Consider the following 22,893-nt stretch of genomic DNA (forward strand, 5'->3'; position numbering starts at 1 on the left):
TACAAATATAAACTTAGAATAGATGGTTGGTTCCAAGGTGCTTCCACTTGATAAAAGTAAGCTATAAACACAGCCCTATCTCAAATAAGCCATTTTACAGTTGTGATACATAACACCCTCTCTCTGGCCTGTGCTTGTGTGTGGCTGTCAGGCATTATACTTGCAGGTGACCTTAAAGAAACATGCACACAGAAAAGGGTGTTAGAATATTGCTGTCATTAAGTTGTATCTACACTTTCAATATGAACTTGGCTTTTCAGGCATGTATTTATCACCTAGAAAAGTAAGTTTGGGATTCTAGAAGTAATTAAAAATTCTTGAAACTTGTTTTAAACAATACCTCCCATTACCACATTCATTTGCAAAGTATATTATAAGCAATCAAATGTTGAGTAACATAAATAGCAAAATAAGAAAAATCTCATCACTGGAGCTTTTCTCTTTCTCTTCCAAACATTGCAAAATAAAAAAAGACCTATTTGAGAAATTAGTATTATTAATGAATAAATCACTTAACTGTATAGAAAAATCAGGAAGGTGACTTGCACCTCCGACCTCAAAACAAGTGTGATTGACAAGGGACCCTGTCAAAGCCAAAAGTGACCCTTGTCAAATCCGGGGTTAGTGGGGCAACTTTTATTTATGGGATAATTTATTTTAGCCTTAAACACTAACTCTTTCCTCTCTGATTTTGCCAGCTACCCCTCTGCTTAAAATAGCATGTGTACAGAAAGTTACTTTTAGACCATTATATAGAAGGCAACTCCAGGTTAAACACAAAACAAACGAACAAACAAACACAAAACTAAAAAGGAGCAAATGAAAACTAGATGTGTGAATTGAGTTTGGCTGCAAAATAAATGTCATGTTGTTTGCACGTGGACTATAGAAGCAACACCTTTCTGAAATCACAACTGCTGGGTACCTGTCCCCTAAGAAGAAACTCTCAGCTGCAGATAATACGGATCCCAGTACTTAGGAAAAGGAGTCACGCTCCAATGTTTAGTGAATCCAGCCACACTTTTTTTTTTCTGTGGCCTAGGAAACAACAAATAAGGCAAGTATTTCAAACAAAACAACGAGATTCTCTTGCTTTCTTATGCTCCGGGAAGAAAGAAAAAATTACACTTCGTGGCTGCCTTGGAAAGGTTGATTTTGGTCTCCCTTTCTTCCCCTGTGATGTCCTGGGCAGTCACCTTTCCTAGGCAGTGTTCGACTTCCCAGGCACAAAGTGTTCTTTGCCCCTTCCTTAAGAAAACACTGTGAATTCCATTCTTTGGGCTTCTGCAGTTGCAAGGAGCTAACTGCCCATAATACTTGCCACACCCAAACCATTTTACAATAAACCTTCTGCTTCCACGAGAGGCCACAGTAAAACAGGACCAGTCACCACTATGAACAGCATATGTGATTTCCTGGCCTATAATCAAAACCCATATAGAACAGATGACTTGAGTGGTGTCTTTGTCTGTGGAGAGCAAAGCACTTGATCAATAAATCAATATGTTGTTAAGTATAGGAACCGAGGCCCTAGGAGTTGTGAGGGTCTGTAAAAACGTGGGAATCTGGAAAGTACCAAGACAACTGGCCATCATTTAATGTGTGCATGTGCACATATTTCCTAATGTAATGTGTTAGTAATTATGTTATTCAGCTATGTTATGGTTGGAAAGTGAAGGCCAAGTACTATTATCAGTAGAGAAAAACACCCAGTCTCTTGTTTAGCTCACAGACACAGACCTGTGATGCTGATAAGGACTAAATTAAAGTCTAATGGCCACAGAAACAACAGAAATTCATGGGACAAGTTTCCAGCAGAAAAGGAACTCTGAACTGAGAGTTGAGAATAATAGGGTTTGGCTTCCCAAGTTGCCTCACCAACCAAGTACAAGAAGAACTAGAGAACTAGTTCTCTAGTTCGTTCCAGCAAGGTAGTTTTTGTTCTATGAGTGTTTCTGTGTCACTTTCCATTGACAAAGTTAATTACCTAATAATCTAATGAAGGACTCGATCTTGATTTTTTTTTTTCTCATTAGTTAACTACCTTTGTTATTCTCAAATATGCTTATATTTTAAGTCTCATATTTCTAAGGGAACCAGTTCTAGTACCTCCGCTGCTTCCAAATCTCATCAGGACAGATTCCAAAGCAACATTTCTAGTTTCATTTAGCATAAAATTTGGTGTCCATATGTATATGCCCATATTGCTGAGTGTGTAGAGAGCCTTCGTCGGCTTCTGTGACGGAGCCTCGGGGTTGAGAAATGGCAAGAAGGGCTGCCCCAGGAAAGAAAGCAGGAGGGACCGTGTGCCGCGCATGTGCGTCATCACCCTGAAGATCCCATATTGATAGACTAACTGATGTAGGAAGTGCACAAACACCAGACTATATTTTCAATAAAAATCCTTTTCAAGGTAACGTAAGTAGAATCACCTTGAATTCATTTGGGAAGAGAACAACCGATAGTAAATGCTTCCCAATGCATGAAAGACATCAAATGTGGCCTGCGGCTCTACCGGGGAAATAAAAACCAGGACTTCTGGGGGCATTTTCTTATTCTCAGTTACCTCGCTTTATGAATTGAGGCAAATCACCATTTTTATTTTTTTTATTTTTTTACTCCCCTGTGTAGGTAATAATAGTTTGAGGTCTTCATATAAAAGTACTTGGAGAAAACAAAGTAGTAATAATCAGTGTTGATTCTCCTGCTGAAAGCAGCCCTTCATTTTTCTAAGCTGGTTTGGGTTTGCTACTAACTAAAACAGCCATTTCAATAGCCTATAAGAGAGTAGATGAGATGCGGCTGGATTAATCTGTTTTTAAACCCCTGAGGTTGCCTTGGGATGAAGTAGCGGCCCGTATAGAGACATTCAATACTACAATAACATACGTTAAGTAAGCACTCCAAGAAGTCCCTCAGAGCTACACTAGCAGTTTCTGGTTTGGAGAATATCACTTTGTTAATATGATAAACCCAGAATGCTTTTTGATGCAAACAATAAGTCTGTGCCAAAAAAGGGGGGCCCCTGCCTCTCCCCCACTTCTTTTTGTAGATTAGCAAGAGGCCAGGTTTGGTTCATTCCGAAACAAAGGACTTTGAATTTGTCAAGCAACAGTTCCCATCTGGCTTATTCTCTTGCCAAGTCCCAAACCTGGGCTCATGTGTCTAAAATTTCAGCAGCGACTTAGGCCATGTGTCTTTGTACTAAAAAAGAAAAGCAATTATTTCTGTGGGTGACCAGATGATTTCCATATCATCCATTGAACACAAACAATCCACTCACCGAGCCCCACATCAGCAGTGGATGAATTTAGAGCTGATCTTCGCTACTTTGTCAGAGAAAAGAATGTGGAGTTCTTTAGTTAAAGAACTTTCTAGAATGAAAGGTCACAGAGCAAGAGGGTTAGGTCAAGAGAAGGCTTGCTTGGGTCCTCATCCTGCTATGTCCTGGTTGTGTGACTTTCGGGAAGACTCCTCACATCCCCCTGACTCTTAGTTTCTCCTTACATAAAATGTTAGATGGGGTGGTTTCTACTCTCTCTCCCCAATTCTTATACCTGCGCTGGCCTCTTGGGCAGAGATGTGTTACGAGACAAGGAAATGAAGTCTGGGAGTTTGACTTTGTTTTCTTAGGTCTGATTTTTCCAATCTGAAACTCTGCAACCTAACGAAAAGGTTCTATGCTGGAAAACAACTCAAAAGTGGCAGCTGGCCATCCAGACCTTGGATATTCCGTTTGGCTGGAGTTTGTTAGCTTAGCACCTTCCATTTCTGTTTACTTAAAATTTGGCTCAGTGAACCAGCGTCAAGAGAGACACCTTTTTCTTCTGACAAAGGTCCAGTGAGAGGGAAAGGGTCACTCAGAGGTAGCAGAATCTCTACCCTGTCCAGCATCACGGGGTGTGAAGCAGAGAGCTCACCATCACAGAGAACATGCGACGGTGTGGTTTCTGTCCCTCTAAGCAAAGCAGTGGTTGGAAAACGTCAACAATTTAGTCTTTTCAGAGATGATCCCTTCCTCAGGCACTGTTCTAACAAACAAACATATTGGTGCCTGCTGAATGGCTCTAATAGGACTTTTCCCCAGATCTCCAGGGGCTTGAATTCTAGTATTTCTTTTTGCTAGTCATTCTGACCCTAAAGAAATGTAAAAGTTCGTAGATTAGGCCCTAACCAGTGTGGCTTAGATGGTTGGGCATCGTCCCACAAAGTGAAAGGTTGCCAGTTTGGTTCCCAGTCAGGGCACGTGCCGGGGTTGTGGGTTCAGTCCCCAGTTCGGTCGGGGAGCATACAAGAAGCAACAACAACAAAATTATAGATTAGGGTCTCGTATCTATTTTGTAAGAGCAATAATATACATGCATATTGCCAAGTCATGGACACATCTGACCTCAAGGTCAACCGGCATCTTTACTTTTCCTGGCTCTCTGCTGTGACTCCTCCATGCTCAGGGCCATAGTCAATGTGCTGGAGCCATTCTGCAAGGACTTGTTTTAGCTGAAACTGATTTAAACAGTTGTTGGCATCTGATATATGATAGCTGGCTCCTTCATCTGAGGAAGTGGTTTTCAACCAGGGATGATATTGCCTCACAGAGGACATTTGGCAATATCTGGAGACTTTTTGGTTGTCACACATGGTGGGGGGGGGGGTAGAGGGTGCTACTGATATCTAGTGGGTAGAGGTGAAGTATACCACTAGATATATACGATGAACAGGGTACAACAAAGAAGTATGGGTCCCAAAAGTCAACAGTGCTAAGACTGAGAAAATCTGCACATTTTCATGGTCTTCCTGCAGACCTCAGAACTGGTGGCAAATTCAAGGAATTCCCACCCGTCCATCAGGGCAGAATCATGGCTGTAATGTTTACTAGGTCCACATGCACCAGAACTTTTATTTACTTTTCGTGTTTGCTCAAATTAACTCGTTTTGTAATGATTTAGTCTCATCCTTCCCAATAGGATTTCTGAAATTGAAGGTTTGAGGTTCTAATGACATTTTTCAATACACATCAAAATAAAAATGAGTCCTATGACTATTAAGTGTTTATCCATGTTCTACCTAAAAGCTCCTCCAACACCACTACACCACTGTGCCTGCCAGATTCTAGAATTACAGACGTTCACGCTGGGGTCACTTTCGAGGTGTTTAAGTCCAGCCATCCCACTGTGGCTTGACTCCCTTCAAACGCATTCTTGCCAAGTGGTCAAGTAGCTAGTTCTTGGGACACCCCAGATGGGGAACTCATTCATTTATTCAACAGATGCTGAGCGCATAAACTCACCATGCTAACTAGACACGATACTATGGGACACAGCCCCCACCCTCATGGGGCACATGAGTTAGTAGGAGGAATTATTATCTTATTTCCCTCTCACTTCCTATATATGTTTCTCAGTTTCTTTCTCATGTCTATTACATTAAGAACTATAAATTTAGGGGGGAAGTGAACATCTGTATATTATGATGTTCAGACTTTCTTTGTATATTTTCATTTTGTACACGGGATGCTCCAAGGTCATTTCCATTAATGAAAATGAACATGCAAAGGTTTGGGGGGTTTGGTACCCTCATGGGTCCTTTCTAAGGATGCACAGAGAACCGGGTGACAGAGACCTGTGAACTACTGAGAAATGGCTGTTGCCTCTTTGGGGCAATCCTTCTCCCCTTCCATCTTCTTTAGCCTTTCTCTCTGCTCCTGGGAGCACTGGGCTGTAATCGGCGGCTCCATCCCTGGACTGCTTACCACATATCGATCTAGTGCTTTCTCTTCCCTGCTGGTGAACTGTGCACCCCTTTTGTGTTCGAATGAATGCACTGAACCGCATCATTTCTACAGCAGGAAGTCTGCTACAGAAGGCCCAAGTGCTGGAGTTTCCTCCCCTTCTCTCAAAACACTCCTCAGAGTGGCCTTTTATAAAACATCCCCAACGGAGCCACCCATGGGAAGCACGAGTCATGCAAGATTCAATTCTCAAGTTTGAAAATGAGATAGAAACATGCCTTTTTCTACAGAGCAAGGAAATAAACATGAACTTTCCTTTCCTTCATTAAACAAAAATATAGATAATGTGTAAGCCAGAGCACCCCCCTCCCACCCAGGGAATGTCAAGGGCTGCCTTTCCGTTGAAAACGTATTATGCACCAGGCACCAGGCAAACCGCTTTGTAACATTAGTTCCTTTGTTCCTCCCTCCCATCAACTCGACAGGGTTCTTATTCCCATTTTACAGATGAGGAAACTGAGAGCAGAGAGGGTAAACACAGCCAGTAATTGCTGAACCAGAGTATGCCCCTCCGAAGCAGGGGCTCCCAGCTCTGTGACTTATTTGGACAGGGTCTCCCTCCTCAGAGCTTTGCAGGCAGTTTGATCTAAAACTGAGTGGCTCGTTTGGTTTTGTAGGGCGTCCCCGAATGAATAACACTGGAGGAGTGCTCTGCAGGCTAATGTACGGTATTGAGCGCTTAGGCCAACAGGGAACGCCAGTGGTACACGGGGCCCCGGAGTCCCAGAGGGAGAGAGGCAGGGGCCTGCACCTGAAGCTGCATGTTCGTCTGGGTGAGTTCTTCAGCTTTCTTTTCCAGTGACATCACCCAGACCTTCCTCTTCTGTCTGCAGCGGGTGGCAGCTGCCCGGTTCCGTTCCAGAAATTTCCTCCTCCTCTCATCTGGATCCTCATCCACCACCCTTCGCCGGCGCCCGCCGGTGGGCTGCGGCGGCTGTATTGTCTGGGTGGGCTGCATCTGCTGTGTGGCTGGTGAGACCTGCCGGCAACGAGAAGGAAGGCGACAGGTCGGGCAGGGAACACGCTGGGTGAGGGAAGAAGCCCGAGCCCTGTTGAAATACAAGCAGGGAGGAGCCTATGGCTTTAGGAAGCATCTCCGACGTGTTTTCTAAGAATGAAGTAGCGATGCCACCACGTGAGCTCATTAAAAAAAAGTAAAAAAAGACAACCAAGCATCTGCTGAGCTATGTTCCAGGATATTTGGGGGAGATACAAGAATGACTTGTGAAAAGAGAATCACTTTGATTTTTCCCTACGGGCATTGGCTGAATGTAAGCAGAGAAAATGTTTATTTTCCTCCTTCGGATGTTAAAGAAGTTTTATTGAAGGTGCATATTATATTTTAAAGTGGCCCTGTGTGGCCGCGAGTGAGCACCAAGAGGTCAGGGTATTGTCACAGTATTGACGAGTCTTCTGCCTTCGGCAGAAAACGCATCTGTCTGGTCAGATTGTGAGTTCTCGTCATTCTAACGGTGTTAAAACTGTTCTTTGAACACACCTCTGGGATATGTCGCCAAGGTGACGCCCCTCAAGAGAGCTGGGTGAAGCCCCGGACACGGGTGAAATCCTGTTTTCACCATTGCCTGGGTTGACTACAGCAGAGGGAGTCAGAGGAGGCCTTTCTAGGTGACTGGGGAGCAGGGAGTGGAGGCCTCGGGTGCCCGCAACAGCACTGTTCCTGTCCCACACGGTGCGGTGTGACAGGGAGGGACGCTGTGCTTCCTGCTTACTTACTTCGTAAGGAAATCCTGGGAGTGGCAACGCTCTTACTATGCTTATGGATTCCTGGTGAGATCTGCATGGGGCTCAGCCACATCTCAGGCTTGGGAGACCCCCACAGATACAGCTTCATTCCCACAGCACCTGGTGACATTTCTGTGAGTGCCCTTCATACTCTTCATGTGGCTTCACACCAATGCTCTCTTCATCACTCCTCCTCTTCATTCTCAATAAAGGGTGCCCCACACTCCCCCCCCACCCCGATTTCTCAGTCACTCAGGCTTACGGCTGTAATATCTATAAAGCTGCCTTTCAAGAGACATTTAACCTGCTGAAATAACAGGCAAAATGTTTTTAAAATGAAGTCCAGCAACCTTTCCTACTACATCCCACCCCTGTGAGTGACATCAATCAGGGCTGTAATTGTGCTGATAATGGTTGCCATCAGCTGACTGCTGGAGATCCATTTTAATCCTACACTCCATATGACTAACTGTGAAAGCAAAAGGCTCAGGCTTGAGGCTGTACTGCCTCTAAGTAATTTTATTTAAAGCAAAGACCTTTTCTAAAACTTTTTATCGGAAATTCTTTTCCTCCACATCACCAAGGAATAACAAAATAAGTTGCTTAAGGTCTTACCGGAGAGGGTGGATGCAAAGACATAATCCCTGTTCTTGGAAAAGGTTTAGCTCTTGTCATTCAGTTGCTAACTTCTGAGCTAACTACTAGGGCAACGTAAAGCATTAGGCAGGAACGCGCTAACTTGTCTCTTTTGCAGTTGCCATTTTATTTTGTGAAATTGTGCTCTCTCATTGCAAGCCCTAGACAAGACTCTCAAGCAAAACTGGGTTCTAATCTCCATGGCAGGAGTCTCTTTTCAATAGTGTGTTCTCCCACTCTAACCTTGACCGACCTTTATTCTCTGACACTCTTCCTGTGCCTCACCCAAAGGGCTAAGTCATAACGGTGGTTTCCGATTCGGTCTGGGGTCAGGGTTCAAGGTGCGCCATACCTAAGAGAAATTCCTTGTGGCCAAGGAGTGACATCAGGGTGCAAAATCACATCCTTCTATGCAAGAGAACTACAAGGAGCTGGGAAAAATTGCAAATGCAACCTTAAGACCAGAATTTGTGTCCTGGTAATTATTGCTCCTTATCATTTTATTTTTTAAATGGAACTGAAAATTTTTGACCAATAAGAAGGATTGTGATTTCAAAAAAAAAAAAAAATATTTCAAGTCATCTTCAACTCTCAGCACTGGAAAGACCTTAATAAACTTCTATTCCTACTATCCTGATAATCATATGATTATGCAACATGACAAGCTCTCAGTAAGCAATCAAGGTAATACAGTTTAAGAATGGTATTTTCAATACCATCTAAATGATGTTGTTTAAATTTTAACAAGACCAACCTGGGCATTTGTTTTTTTTTTTTTAAGTATAGGATAAAAGAAGCAACTGTTTATGCAGCTAATTATAATAGCAATGAACTAATTGCATATACAATTGGCTACTTACTTGAAATGGAGAGCAATTGGCTAACTGATAACTAGTTAACGAATGGCTTTTATATCCAAAGAACTGTGATGTCTGTGAATGAACTTGTACACCACAGCAGCCAAAGCTTGCTCTTATCCTTCTCCTTAAAACGTAACTACACATGTGACCCTATTTGCCTATCTTGGACTTTATACTTTTCTTCCTCCCTTCTAAATACACTTCTCACTATGGCATTTGACTAAAAAGGTGTTTCGAATAGCATTTTATTGCTACACTCTTGCTAAACTTCTATTGCATTCTGTGGGTTTAGAATTAATCATCGCCAACATGTAATGAAAACCGTGCTGAGGGCTTCATAGACATTTGCTTACTAAATGCTCCGAAGATTCTATGAGCTTAGTCTATCATTACCCCATTTTGCAGATGGAAAGACTGAGGCTTAGGGAATGTAATCTGACCGCTCACATAGGAGGAAGTAAGATGGAAGGAGAATGAATTTTCTCACTCCAAAGCCTGCACTGTTATTTGCTACACAGAACACCTCTATGGACCTTTGAAAACGTAAGCTTATCTAGCCACTAACTTTATCTACTGGATAGCTTATCTACTAGGAGTTGCTTGTGGACGTCCCATTTAGGGATGGCTATCCGGGTTTGGTGTGTGTTAGGGAAGGGGGCTCAAGAGCTCAAGAAGCTGCCCGATGCGAGGTCCAGAGGCAGACGATGAACAAGTGTCACTTGGCGGGCCCGAGCTTCGGACACGGCTCTGACCCAGTTGGTTGGAAGCTGGCAGTGCGGAATGGGTGGAGGGGGACTGCCAGAGGTCATCCTGCTTAGAGATCCAAAGTGTCTCGGCTAACCATGCTCCTAAACATACCCTTCATCCGCTTACTAAAACTCACTCGGGTACACGGACCCGCCTCTCTTCTTGGGGTGGGTGACATAACGTCTGCCTGGTCCCCCAACCCTCTTTCAGCTGAGTCTCAATGCTGGCTTTCTTTCTAGCCGCTCCCCGGTGACTCCCCGCCCCTGGGATTTGGCCTTTCTCTTGAACTGATGATCTGCAGAGCTTGGCTCTCGTCTGCTCCCTCCAACGCGTTTCACATTGGGCGGGATGAGTCACGTCTCTGCACCATTTACACAGCACCTTATGCCCTGACAGTCATTACCCAGCCTCTTCGCCTGCTGGGAAGTGTTACTCTTTGGATCTTAAACATTTAGTGTTACCTAAAATATGGCCCATTTTAACTTCCATTTTACAGGAGACAAAATTGAGTCTCTATTATGTTATGAAGCACCTCAGCTAGAATCACAGTTAGCATTAACCTGTTTTTCTCATTTTTTAGTCATATCTTTCTTCTCTTGCTTAAATTCTTCCAATCCTCACACTGATAATACATTTTTAGGGTTAATTTTGTAAAACACTGCGAAAATGGATTTTGGAGGACTTGAAGTTTACATTTGTCCCTAAAGACTTGAAGTTTACATTTGTCTCTAAAGCCCTGAAATTTACCATAGTACTTGTAGAAGCCATGATCGGGTAGGATCTTATGGGTGACTGTTACCTCCTAGGAAATGAACAGAGCTCCCCAGGGTGTCAGACAGAACACCTGAGCCGGTCAAACAAGAATTCAGCCAGTGACCCGTTCCCCTCCCCCCACCCCCATTTGAGCTCGCGCTGTTAACGGGAAGGGGAAAGAGATCAAGAAAAGGTCTACCTGTGCTTGGTTGCCGGAGTGCAGCGGTGGGTGTGGCGAGGTCTGGTGGTGTGCTGGGTGTGCATGGAGGTGGGAGTGGGAGTGATGGTGTGGGTGGTTCTGCTGGTGGTGGGGCTGAGGGTGGGGGTGGTGTGCTGGGTGCTGGTGCTGGTGCGGGTAGGGGTGATGGGCCGGCAGCGTCTGGTGCTGATGCGGGTGTGAGTGCATGTGATGGTGCGGCGTCTGGTCCTGCCGAGAGCCCATCATCTCCATCATGTGTCCCATGGTGTTCATATTCCCATTTGACATGGCCGCAGGGTGGTGAGTCAGCGCAGCCTTCAGCCTCTGCAATGACAGAACAAGAGGGGACCGCCGGGGTCAGTCATGTACACGGTGGGGACTCTGAGTCAAAACGACTTACATTTCCAGTTCTGTCATATTTTATGGTGCTCGTGTTAACATTGTTTTACTTGGAGCAGTATGACTCTTACATTAATTTCATATTTTCATATACACTATGGTAGGTATGAGGGTCAAGGCCAGCCATAAGTGTTCACTAACGTAAGTGTCACAGCAAATGAGCAGAAACCCTGTCAAGATTTAGATATTCTCATGAAAGGTATTTCCTATTGTCCAACTGTTAATCATATCCTATCAACAGCCAAATACAAGTAAAACCCAAATAAAACCATTCAATATGATAATCTGTCGGCAGCCGTCCGTCTCGAGAGATGATGGTGTAGCTTCTTAAGTGTCTATCTGCACCGCTGAGAATGGTTGTGCAGTCGGACTCGGGAGTGACACGGTATCTGTCTCCTCCCGTTTTGAATCGACATCTTGCGATGACGCTGGAGTGTCCTCTCCAGTGAAGCTGAAGCTACAGAGCCTCGAGAGACGATGGTGTAGCTTCTTAAGAGTCTATCTGCACCGCCGAGAATGGCTGTGCAGTCCAACTCGGGAGTGACACGGTATCTGTCTCCTCCCGTGTTGAATCGACATCTTGTGATGACGCTGGAGTGTCCTCTCCAGTGAAGCTGAAGCTACAGAGCCTGGGCAGGGTGATATGGAGGGTCTGCTGTTGCCCATGCAGCAGATATGCCACTGAACAAAGGGGCTATCTGATAGGGCTCTGTATTTTGTAAAAGTCACAAGAATAAAAGAATTTTGCCTTTAAAAAGATTTCTCAGACACGAAGAGTACGTAACTACAAAGTTTTGAAATACAGGAACTATTAATGTTATTTAAAGACTTCAAAGTAGATTATAATCCACAGCTTTTGGAGGCAATATGTAGGTCTCTTCCATTTGTTACCACGATGAGACTCATAGTCCCTCCTGATCATCTAATTTTTCTCACACAATAACTTTCTTCTGACTTCGGGAAGGAAGGGAGGAAAGTAAAGGAACACAGCTTCTCTGGCGGCCACGTCCACAGGTCTACTTCTAACACAAAAGCATTCTCTCTTACCAAGCAAACAGACATGCGCACAAGTAAGGAGGGGTCAGCAAACTTTCTCTAAAAAGTGTCAGGAAGTACATATTTTCTTCATTGTATGACTTATGGTCTCCCATCATGACAACTCAGCTCACCCTTGGAGTGCACAAGCAGCTGTAGACGGTGTGTAAACAAATGAGCATGCTGTGTTCCAATACAACATTATTTAGAGACAGGAACTTTGAATTTCAGAGAATTTTCACATGACCTGGAATGCTATTCTACATTTGAGTTTTAAGAATCATTAAAAAAACGTAGAAACCATCGTTAACTTCTGTGCTGTGCAAATTTGGTCATGGGCCATGACCCATCATTTCCTGGCCCTGATTTTAAAAAATCAGTTGTTAATCAGCTTAATTGCAGTTTCTTCAAGATTGTTTTTCCTCGTACACAGGCATTTATCATCATGTCCTGAGGGGCCCCATGGCCTGAGTACTGTACCATACAGTTCCTCCTTGGAAATGTATCTTCTGCTGAGATGACAGTCTAGTTGGCAAGCTCCCATTGGCTTCATGAAGTATTTACTCGGGAGCTAAAGTTCCCTCCTGATTTGTGTTCTTATCTGATTGGTGACAGTGGTGTGTAATCTCTGTGAAAAGGAAGAGCTGCATTTAAATGATCCAAGCAACAGCCGTGCTCTGGCCCTGTACAAAATTAATGATTCTCAACTGGTCAGAGGAAACTATTGATAAACACCAATTATAGTCATCGAAATCTCTAGTTAAACAAAATGAGCCTCCACTTGCCAAGAAAAAAAAAAAAAAAAAAGGACAAGGGAGGTGAGGCTTGACAGACCTATATGTTAGTAATAGATAATTATTGAAAACATTTCCTACACCCTAATTCAGTAACCTCTGAATCCACTTGCCTCCTTTTCATGAGCAATAACCCCTGACCTTGGTCATGATAACCCTGAAGACGCTGTTTTTCCTGAATTGCTAACGAAGAGTGGATGCTAGATATTGTGGTTATTACTAATGAACTAATACTCCTCACCTCCAATTTTTAGAAATGATTTCATTGTTTTTCTAAAAATGCTCATTATAAAACATTGAAGCAATGCTTAAAAGTACAATGAAGTCAGCAACAAGTGAACCGAATACTTTGTTTATATTTGGTGGGAGAACAGCATTCCTGACAACTCTCTGTACGCACATGTAGGGGTAGAAGAGCGAGGAGAATCATTTCATAGCAGTGGGATCATAACAGCATGGGATTTTTAAAGCTTTGGTTGAGTATAACATAAACAAAAGAGGTGAAAATCAAATGAATTGCTGGGTTTCATATATATATATATATATATATATATATATACACACACACACACACACACACACACACGTTTACTCCAAGAAAAGTTTCTAAATGATAGCTCCAAACTTAATAGTGAACAAAATTATGAAAAAAGATGATAATGAAATCATTATGTTTTTTTAAACTGACATGTTGGATAATATTAATGGACTTTTAAAAATAGTCCTTGTAAATTTATTATTAGGAAAAAATACAGCTATATAGTAAAAACAAAACAAAATAATAACTCTGAGGTACAAAAGTAGTCACCTGCCTACCATTCTCTCTCTAAGCCCCGGTCCCATGACTTAAATGTAAGCACCGTGTAGTCTCAGAAATTTCCTTAGCATTTACGAGAATGCACTTGTGCAAGCCCCTCTTAGGATACGTAGTTTTGTATCTTGTGTTTTTTCACCTTAACACTGTATCTCTGACACCTATCTGTGTCAGCGAAGGCTAATAACAATGGCTGGCATTAATTGAGCACTCACTACGTGCCACTCCTCATTCCGTCTCTTACAAGTATTAAGTCACCTAATCCTCAGAACAACCCTGCACGGCTGAAAGAGAGGCTTAGCCCTGTGCCAAGTCCACACTACTGGCGAGGAGAGAGGGGCCGGAAGGCATGCCATACATACTTCGCCAAGAACAGGAATAAACTGTGTTACGCCACCTCCCCATCATCAAAAGGAAAGGCAGAAATAAGAGAAGGGGCTAGAAAAGTTGGCAAGACCAGATGCCTTTGCTGCATGGTCTAGCAGTAGGCTGTACGTGTGCTGCTCAGCACACAGCGAGAGAGCCCGATACAGTCTTGCTGAAACTTGGCAGAGGGAAGGGTGGATGGTAAGAATTTCCAGGAAGCTCAAATGCACCAAAGAATAACCTAGGGCTTAGCATGATTGACTCCCTTGTTATATTTGTGAAGAAAGAGTAGATGTATTTATATTCCCCCTCAAACACAGATCTGATAAGATCCCTTCTCTCTGCCCTCGCTTTTTAACTCTTGGATATATGACTGTTTGTTCCACATCTTTCTAATGCTAATAGGATGAAGGTCAAAGCCCTTGATGTGGCCTATGTATAGGCACTGCAGTGTGTGGTCTGCCTTCCCATCACCTCTTGCTCTTCCCACACAGGCCACACAGGCTTCGTATTTGATAGTCTTCTTGCCTGGAATGCCCTTTCCCTTTCTCCAGACATTCTATTGCCCTCAGATTCAGACTCCTCCTTAGTAAAATTCTCCCTGGTCTCCTGGTGTAAATCAGTCCCTGTTGTTATGTGGTCCCAGTACAGCCATATTCTTCTTTTTAAAATTCAAGTTGTAGTTATGATTTTGGGAGTGATTACTCAATTAATATCCCCCAACCATCCCGGACTGTAAGCTTCATGAGGGCAGGAACCACAGTGGGGTTTGCTCAGTGTTAAATTCACAGCTTTAGCACAGAGCCTGATGAATTAGGCTCTGAATTCATATTTTGGGCATGAATAAATGAATGAATGAATGGAAGACATTTTCTCAGGCTTAGGATGAGCGTGCACATTTTCATCTTTGATCAATGCAGGTTATATTTGTATGGGAGGATGATTTTATTAATCAACTAATGTAAGCACAGTCAACTACAGAAGTCACGCAGGCAGCTGGGCCGTGAAAGTACACTGTTAGAGAGCTCCCCACTCTACACCCTGCCTGCCCTCTAAAATATAATAATAGAAAAAAACATAAATAAATAAAAGGAATGCACATTAACTTCATCTTGATATATTTTCTCTGAAAAAATGGCATGGAAAATTGAAAAGATGTTTAGGAGTGGGGTCACTGTGTCAACCCTTTAATGCAACAAACAACTTTTCCACCTTTAATTAGGAGCAAATGGAGCCTGACAAATAAATACTATGTACCAGATCTTCATCTCTCAAATAATTAGCTTGTACTGTTAAGGGAAATTACTTGATTGCCTCAAGTCTATTCTTGCACATTTCACGCCAAGACAATAATCCTAGTCAGGCTTATAACATTCCATTTAACTATTCACTCAACAAATATTTGCTGGGCATTGAATTAGGCATATCATTATTTATTTGCCCACTACACCAAGGAAATGGGAGACATATAAAACCAAAGCTTTTTCAAAGCAGGAGAAGAAAAAAAAAAAAAAACTTAAGTGTTCAAATGAAGATTTTCAAGCACCCCTTAAAGAATCTCAGGACTTTGGGTTCAGTCCACCCTCCAAACACCAGCCTGCATCAGCTTTGAAGGAAAGTGATGAAGATAAATGAGAATCGAGCTGCTCTGCATGTGCTACATTTAATATACTCCACGTCCTTTCTGAAGAGTTTGGGGCACTTTTCAGAGTCCTAGAGAGCCTACCACTTCCCTGTATCCTGGTGCCAACAAGTCACTGCGCTGTAAAGCATTAAAATATACCAAATTTAGATACTTGTACCCTACTCTCCTAGAGATGATAAATGAACAGTAAATGAATCCAAGCTGTATTTTGCAGAATGATTTTTCTTTTTGAAGCTGAGCTGTGTCTTGTTTTAAATAACATTCTACCCAATGTCAAGAAAAGGCAAGGGAGAGAGAGGGAAATTAATGAGCAAATAAACATATATTTTTCAGCTATAAAAACCAAGGTTATAACTGAGGTGTGACTGCAGGAAAGAGAAAACTGATTCTGTTTGCTTTCTGTGCTCCTCTACCAGATCCATTTATTTCAGAGAGCAAATCAGGAGAGACAGCGAGAAGCCGGACACAGCTGGTTTCAGTCAATAGGGGTCATTTTCATTTTCTGTGTATTTTACCAGCTCCGTGTTCACTGTTCTCGATGGGAGGGTGGGCCTGCTGCCTGGGATCTGAGTCCTGGTAAGAAACCAGCCATCAGCTTCATCCCGTACTGTGTCTGGCTGCTGCCGTGATAGCTCAGCCTCAGCCCCAGATGCTTTTTAATCTCCAGTTTAGCGGAGTTTTGCACCAGGGCCCGTGGTGGGAAGCCCAGGTACAATCTCACGCCATGACAGCCACAGGGGTACAAACATGTGGGCCTGCGTGAGCACACGCACACATGACACGCCCACGCACACATGACACGCCCACACACATCCGCCCCAGTCAATTTATCTTTCATTAACAATTGGTTCTTGCCAATTAGAAACATTTGTGGAACTGTAAAGACATTTCGTCTCCAGCTTCAGTGCAGTCGATTGCTTATGCTTTACAGACTCTGAAAGCCAAGCTGAAGTCAACATTATTTGAAATTGGGTGAGGGTGGGGTTGGGTGTGGGGGAGGCTGGAGCATGCATTCTAGAAAGGTTTTAATTAAAAATGGCTATTGACTTTTGTTTCAGGAAAAAAACGTGTTAATATCAAAACGTAGTGTTGCTGAGTTGACAAGTAAGATGCTGTCTATGGGAAAACAGGACAGAAGCTGTATTCGTATTTCCTTTCGAATATAAAACAATTGCTATCAGTGGCCTCCCCAAAGCGCTGCTGTAAATGTAATTTCTTCTTTCTTTCTCTGCTCAAACATAGCTGATCGGTGAGGTGGTAAGCACAGGCCTCTGAATGGTCCACGTGGTCAATGACGTGAGACCGGAAGCCTTCACTGGAGGTGTATTAGCAATATCAATGACTCCTGACTTACACCGGGTGTCAAGGATTCTTAAAATAAGCCTCTGAGTTAGTAAAATAAGTAAGTAATATCTATCCGCTGAGTTTTATAATTATACGTGGCCAGTTTAGGTCCTAAAATGCTTCCCAAACTTGAGCAGAGATAAGAGATGAGCAGAACGAGAGCAGTCGCATGGTGCTATGGGCCAGTTACATGAACTTGGAGCTTCATTTTGCCAAGGTAAAAATAGTTTTAATGCCCAGATTCACATCCGGGCTTCAGGACGTCCGCTGAGAATAACTGTGTAACTCTGACGGCATAGTGGATCTTAAACTCCACATTTATTTCATGATCATTATTAAGATAACTAAAATCACACCTAGCTTAATCACTTGGAATAAAATATGCTCCTTTCAAAACTTTCATGATGTAGCTCAGCTCTGATGGTTTCACAATTTAAGTACAGTCATGCATTGCTTAATGAGGTGGATATGTTCTGGAAAATGTGTTGTTAGGTGATTTAATTGTTGCGCAAACATCTTAGCACTTACCCAGACCTACTACCTACCTAGGCTATATGGTATAGCCTGCTGGGGCTAGGTTACAAACCTGTACAGCATGTTACTGTACGGAATACTGTGTGCAGTTGTGTACAATGATATTTATATATCTATACACATAAAAGGGTACAGTAAAAATATGGCACAAAAGATTTTAAAAATGATACACCTGTATAGGGCTCATGGCATGAATGGAGCTTGCCAAGAGAAAAAGATTTTCAATATCTCATTTTTTTTATGTTTCATAAGAAACTGGTATTACCCTTCACCTATGAAACAACTCCACTCTGTCCCACTAATTACTCTGTATATCCTTTTGGTTTATAGTTTCATATCCCCCCATTATGTTTCCTTACTTCATAGAGGAGGAATCAAGTTCAAGGTGGTAGAGCCAGGCTTCTAAAGCCAGACTTCTTACTCCAAGTCTCCTGTTCGTCTTCTGAAGTTCTCCAAAACAATGACTTCTTTATTTCAGACATCCACACAACTCCCTTCTCCAACAGATTCCTGCCTCTTAGCAGACATCGACTCAGACCTTTTCCCTGATGGAATTGGGAGCTCAGAATCCTGCCCTCATTTTGTTAGGTAGGTTAAGGCATACAGAGCCAAGTGGTTTATTTATGCAGGAATCTAAAGCTGTATTACAGTAGAACTAAAACTTAGCTCCTGTGCTCAGAACAGTTTGTTCTGAAATTCACTAAAATGTATAGCCTCTTAAAATGCTCACCATCCTGCAGAATTATAAAAGACAGTCACTGAGTTGAAGAGATGCAAGGCAGTGGTCACTGAGATCATCCTGTAAGTGTGCATTCGTGAATTTCTTCATTAAACAAGAATAAATTGAAGACTCATTCTTGCAGAACTGTAACTCATATATGACTTAGTTATGAATATGGAAGTGGTTGGCAAAGAAATTGCTAAGATTTGTCTGTGGGTTGTTTTGTTTTGTTTTTTTGCTGTTTACAACCAAAGTTGAACATATAACCTAGTACGTGGGTCTGCTTTACCTTACTTTAGAAGTTATACTCACAGGTGGACAATGGGAGAGTGAATCAAAAACCCAGTTCTCGTCCTTGCTTAAATTAGAACTGTCAAGGTACCACTTTTCCTACAACTCTACCATCTTACTGCTGGCTTAGAACTAAAGACAAAAGGCAGAAGCCATAGCCATCAACTTGGATGATACAAAGTCAGTTGAGAGTGTTAGCATACCAGATGAAGAATCAGCATTCAGAAAGACCTTGGCAGACTTGGAGCAAGGAATCTAATAAGAGAACTATAACAGGGATCAGTGTAACATCTTAGGCTTGATAAACAGAAACAAGAAAATGCAACACGTCAAACATCAGTATGTCCAAAGGCAGCTTAGGGGAGATGGAGCTTGACAATTATACACCTAAGAGAGAATGCCGGGGTTTCATGTGACTTTGTAAAGCGCCATTATGTGGCTGGTGCACGTGTCCAAACAGCTGATGTGACTCTGCAGCTGCATCAATAAAACCGGATTAGAGAACTTAATGCCAGAGAGCGAGAGTCCTGCTCACCTCTGCACCAGCCATGGTGTGCGCCACACAAGGTCATGTCCCCACGTCCCTGCCCCCACCCCAAAGACCACAACATCATCTCTAACAGGTATTGGATTTTCTCTAGGGGAGTATTCTGGCTCTCAACTGATGGACATACATGCCATTACCATTTTTCCCCCCTGTGATCACACAGCAATGAACATCCCATATGCATACGTGTTGGCATGTTTGCCTGGCTACTTCTAAAAAAGTATTTATTATTTTTTAAACATTTGATAAATTGATCCAACTAGTGAGTTCAATTAATGGTGGTGGTGGTAGAAGTAGTGTGTAGGGGCGGGGCTGGGTTTGGAACTACGTGTGTCTGTTAAGGGAGATCTAAAAAAGAAAGAATCAGGGTCATGGCACCGATGAAGCATCGGCTTTCAGTTAAACAGTCTTTTATTGGGTTTCATTTGGTTATTCTATCAATATCTTCACACCCAGGTGAGATATTGCCACATTAGTCGTTTTAGGGTCCCCTGTTCCTTTCTGGCCATGGAACTCCTTAAGCTCTATGGGATGGCTTCGTACTAACTTGGCCCTAGCAGATATTATATCCTTCTGGCTGGTTTCCCTGGCAATTTAAAGGTGCTGAATACACAGTGGCTTAGAATAAATATTTGTTGATTGCCTGCCTGCCTGCCGCCTGCAAGTCTCCAGGAGTGGTGCCGAACCATGGAATGTCTTTGAAGCACAGGCCTATAATTTTCTCCACAGAAAGAACACCTTCTGGTGGTGGTTGCAGGGAGAATAATGCCCTTTGTCTAAGTAGCAAACACTCCTCACCCCCCAAAACCCCAGCACCTGCAAGCCTGGGTAATTTTAGGTGAGGGCTTATTTCCAGCTTTTATAGAAGAAGAAAGTTCTATTGGAAAAAAGTAATCCTTTGTTATTTTATTTTGGACGAGCTTTTAATCAGAAACATAGGCAGTAACATATGTTAGAAAAATATATATGAAACATAGAACTTTGCATTTATAACTCACTATGGAAAATCCATGCTAATGCAACATTAAGTTGGGAGTTTTAATTGCACAGAAGTCAGGAAACTCAAGAGTTCAAGTTCCCATAGCAAACTTCACTCTTCATGTGCATCCCAGGACCCTTCTCGAGTTGGGTGACATAATTATTTGGCAAAAAAAAAGGGGGGGGGGTTGCAATAAATAGCGATGGAAAGGATTGCTCCTCACTGCTACACGGGGCAACTTTAACAACATAAATTGTACCCCTTTTAATGCCCAGCAGTCCTTGGTGACCATCCCAACAGATAATGCCACTATAATGCCTCAGGCAGGGAAGAGCAGCGGGTCACCACCACATCACCAGTCCTCCAGCGGGTCCTTCCCCACACATCCTGAGGGCAGCTGTGTGCAGTTAGCCCTACCACCCCACCCCTGCTCTCTCCCCGGAAGACACCTCTCAGTAACTCAGATGCTCAACCCTCTGGATCTGAAAGTCTGACCAGAGGCCCTCTCTGGTGATTGGAAGAAAGACGTCCCTGGACTCACTCTGCTTCATCCTGGGAGACCTGGCCAACACAGCTGTTCCACATGGTCAGCTTCCAGCTTCGTTCCAGGTGTTGGGAGATACTGAGACATGTGCCAGTGTGTCTCTGTTAGAGACATTAGGTGCCTGGCCAAGGGGCCTTAAACTTATTAAAGTATAAAGAAACGTCCAGGTGTTTCTCTGTCACTATGGGTAGTAGACTGAATGAAACGTAAGTTGTCCTGCCCGTTGGCATCCATATCCCTATCTATCTAGCACGCTCTGTATGTGATCAATCTTGGTGTTTTCATTGGTAAAATGGTAATGGTATATTCTGGTTTCCCGTCTCCTTTGCCTCTGCATCTGACCCCTGCTTGAGTCCCCCAGAGTGTATCAACACTGATTGGGAGGAGTGCAGGTGGGAGGAGCCCTGGGGGCAGGAGAGAGAGAGCTTATAACAAATTCTAATTTGCAATAATTGGACCAATAGCGAGATCAACTTGCTGTGATGGATCTACGGTCCGGTTCAAGTAGAGTTCCAGATCTGACTGTAAGTGGTCCAGATTATATGGTGTTGAACTCAGCAGCTCTGAGACAGCACTCAGTACATCTATAAATAGTCCCTAGGCTCTCAGCACTTTGAGACTCCCTGCTGCCACGTGTGAACTGCCTGGTCTCACCAAGCAGGAAAAACCTGTGAGGGACTCAGGATGAAGGAGCATCATCATGAATAAAGGCTTCTATCAACAGCACAATCTTTGGGATTTTAGGCGAACCACACAGGGAGAATAGGGCTGTGCTTGGGGAAGCCAGAAGAAAACCTTTTTTTTTTTTAATCCTGCATGTCTATATTTAAGACATTTCCAAGAGGAGCCATTTATAACTTATGAATTATGAAGAATCTGGAAGCTTGTGTATAGAAAGGAGAACTTCTGGATTATGTCCAAGGAGATGACGGTGCAGAGCATTTTCAAGAGAAAAATGAGTAACAAATTCTTTTTGAGCTGATGTGCCTCCAAATCCTGTTGGTTCTCACATGCATTTTAAAAATGCCATTAATGACGAGGCATTGAAGAATATAAGTATTCTCTCCTCTTTATTAGTTTCAGAGCTTTCTTTGAAGTTTTTTTTTGTTGTTGTTGGTTGGTTGGTTGGTTTGTTTCAGGAGCTATTGCCAACAGAATACATTAACTATTTGGCACATTTTTCAGAGTGGAATTACAGGCCCTTGCTAAGCTATCTTTTAGCCTTTCAGTTTCTACTGTTTCCATGGCAAACAATTCAATGAACCAGAGGTCTAAAACTACGATTTTACTGCCGGCAGCGCAAGTAATGGGAGCAGTGGGGTGTGGAACGTGCAACCGTCTCTTTAAATCACATTGTCGCAACCGAGTACCATTCTAAAAATGCCAAACAGAAAGCTTTCTGGTTGATTTATTAATTGAAAATGGCCTGCCTAAGAATTTATCTTCTAACACACTTAGGATATCATTTTCATGGCCTGTCTTCTTTGCCTGTTCAAGCCATTTCTTTTCTGTCTCCAGATTTTGCTTAAGCAGCTGCTCACCGGGAACTGACTAGAATATGGTGGCTTGCCCTAAATCAGTACCTGCCTTCTAGAGAGAGCAAAGCGCTTGGCAGGTAGGAAGCCTCTGAAGTTGGCGATGAAGAGCATTCCCCATATTTCAGAGACACAGGAAATTCCTGTGCAGAAATGTCAAGTCACCCGCTTGGGAGCCGGTGCAGAGAAGAGACGTGAACTTGATGTTGGTTGTGGTGCAGTCTGAGAGCCTGCTTGGTTAGAAGAAAGAAGGTGGGTAATACGGACCGTGGTGGAGAAGGCAAGAAGGAAGGAAGAGAGCAAACCGACAAGAGGAAGGGAAGACCACGTATGGGAGAGTAACAAGAGTTTGAAAAGCAAGTCAGCTCAGGAAGGGGGTGAAAACCATGCTCTCTACACATGGGCTCAGATATTTGTACTTATTAATTAACAATAAATGATTAGGTTCATTCTAAAAGAGAAGTGAATACAAGGCTGAGTCAAAGTATTCTGAACTCAAGAAAAGCTCAATTCCCTTTTTAAGAGAATGGTTCACTCCACCCTGGTTTCCAGATAAATTCATTACCAAAGGGTAATATCAAGTGGTTTCTTCCTTTCCCCAGAGGCCAGCAAGAGAAAG

At 42.9% G+C, this 22,893-nt stretch overlaps 1 protein-coding gene across 1 annotated transcript in view; it reads right to left on the reverse strand.

Moving 5' to 3' along the window:
- CREB5 (cAMP responsive element binding protein 5) overlaps positions 1-22,893 on the reverse strand; it is a 124,170-nt gene that overhangs the window by 2,594 nt on the left and 98,683 nt on the right. Inside the window, exons 4-5 of the mRNA XM_090287072.1 lie at positions 10,727-11,050; positions 6,540-6,767 (exon numbers count right to left, since the gene is read on the reverse strand). Coding sequence (XP_090143198.1) covers positions 6,540-6,767; positions 10,727-11,050 — 552 coding nt within the window. The remainder of the gene's footprint in view (positions 1-6,539; positions 6,768-10,726; positions 11,051-22,893) is intronic.

The sequence above is a fragment of the Furipterus horrens genome, unplaced genomic scaffold (assembly GCF_987537825.1).
Source record: "Furipterus horrens unplaced genomic scaffold, mFurHor1.1.pri manual_scaffold_9, whole genome shotgun sequence".
Taxonomy (NCBI): Eukaryota; Metazoa; Chordata; class Mammalia; order Chiroptera; family Furipteridae; genus Furipterus; species Furipterus horrens.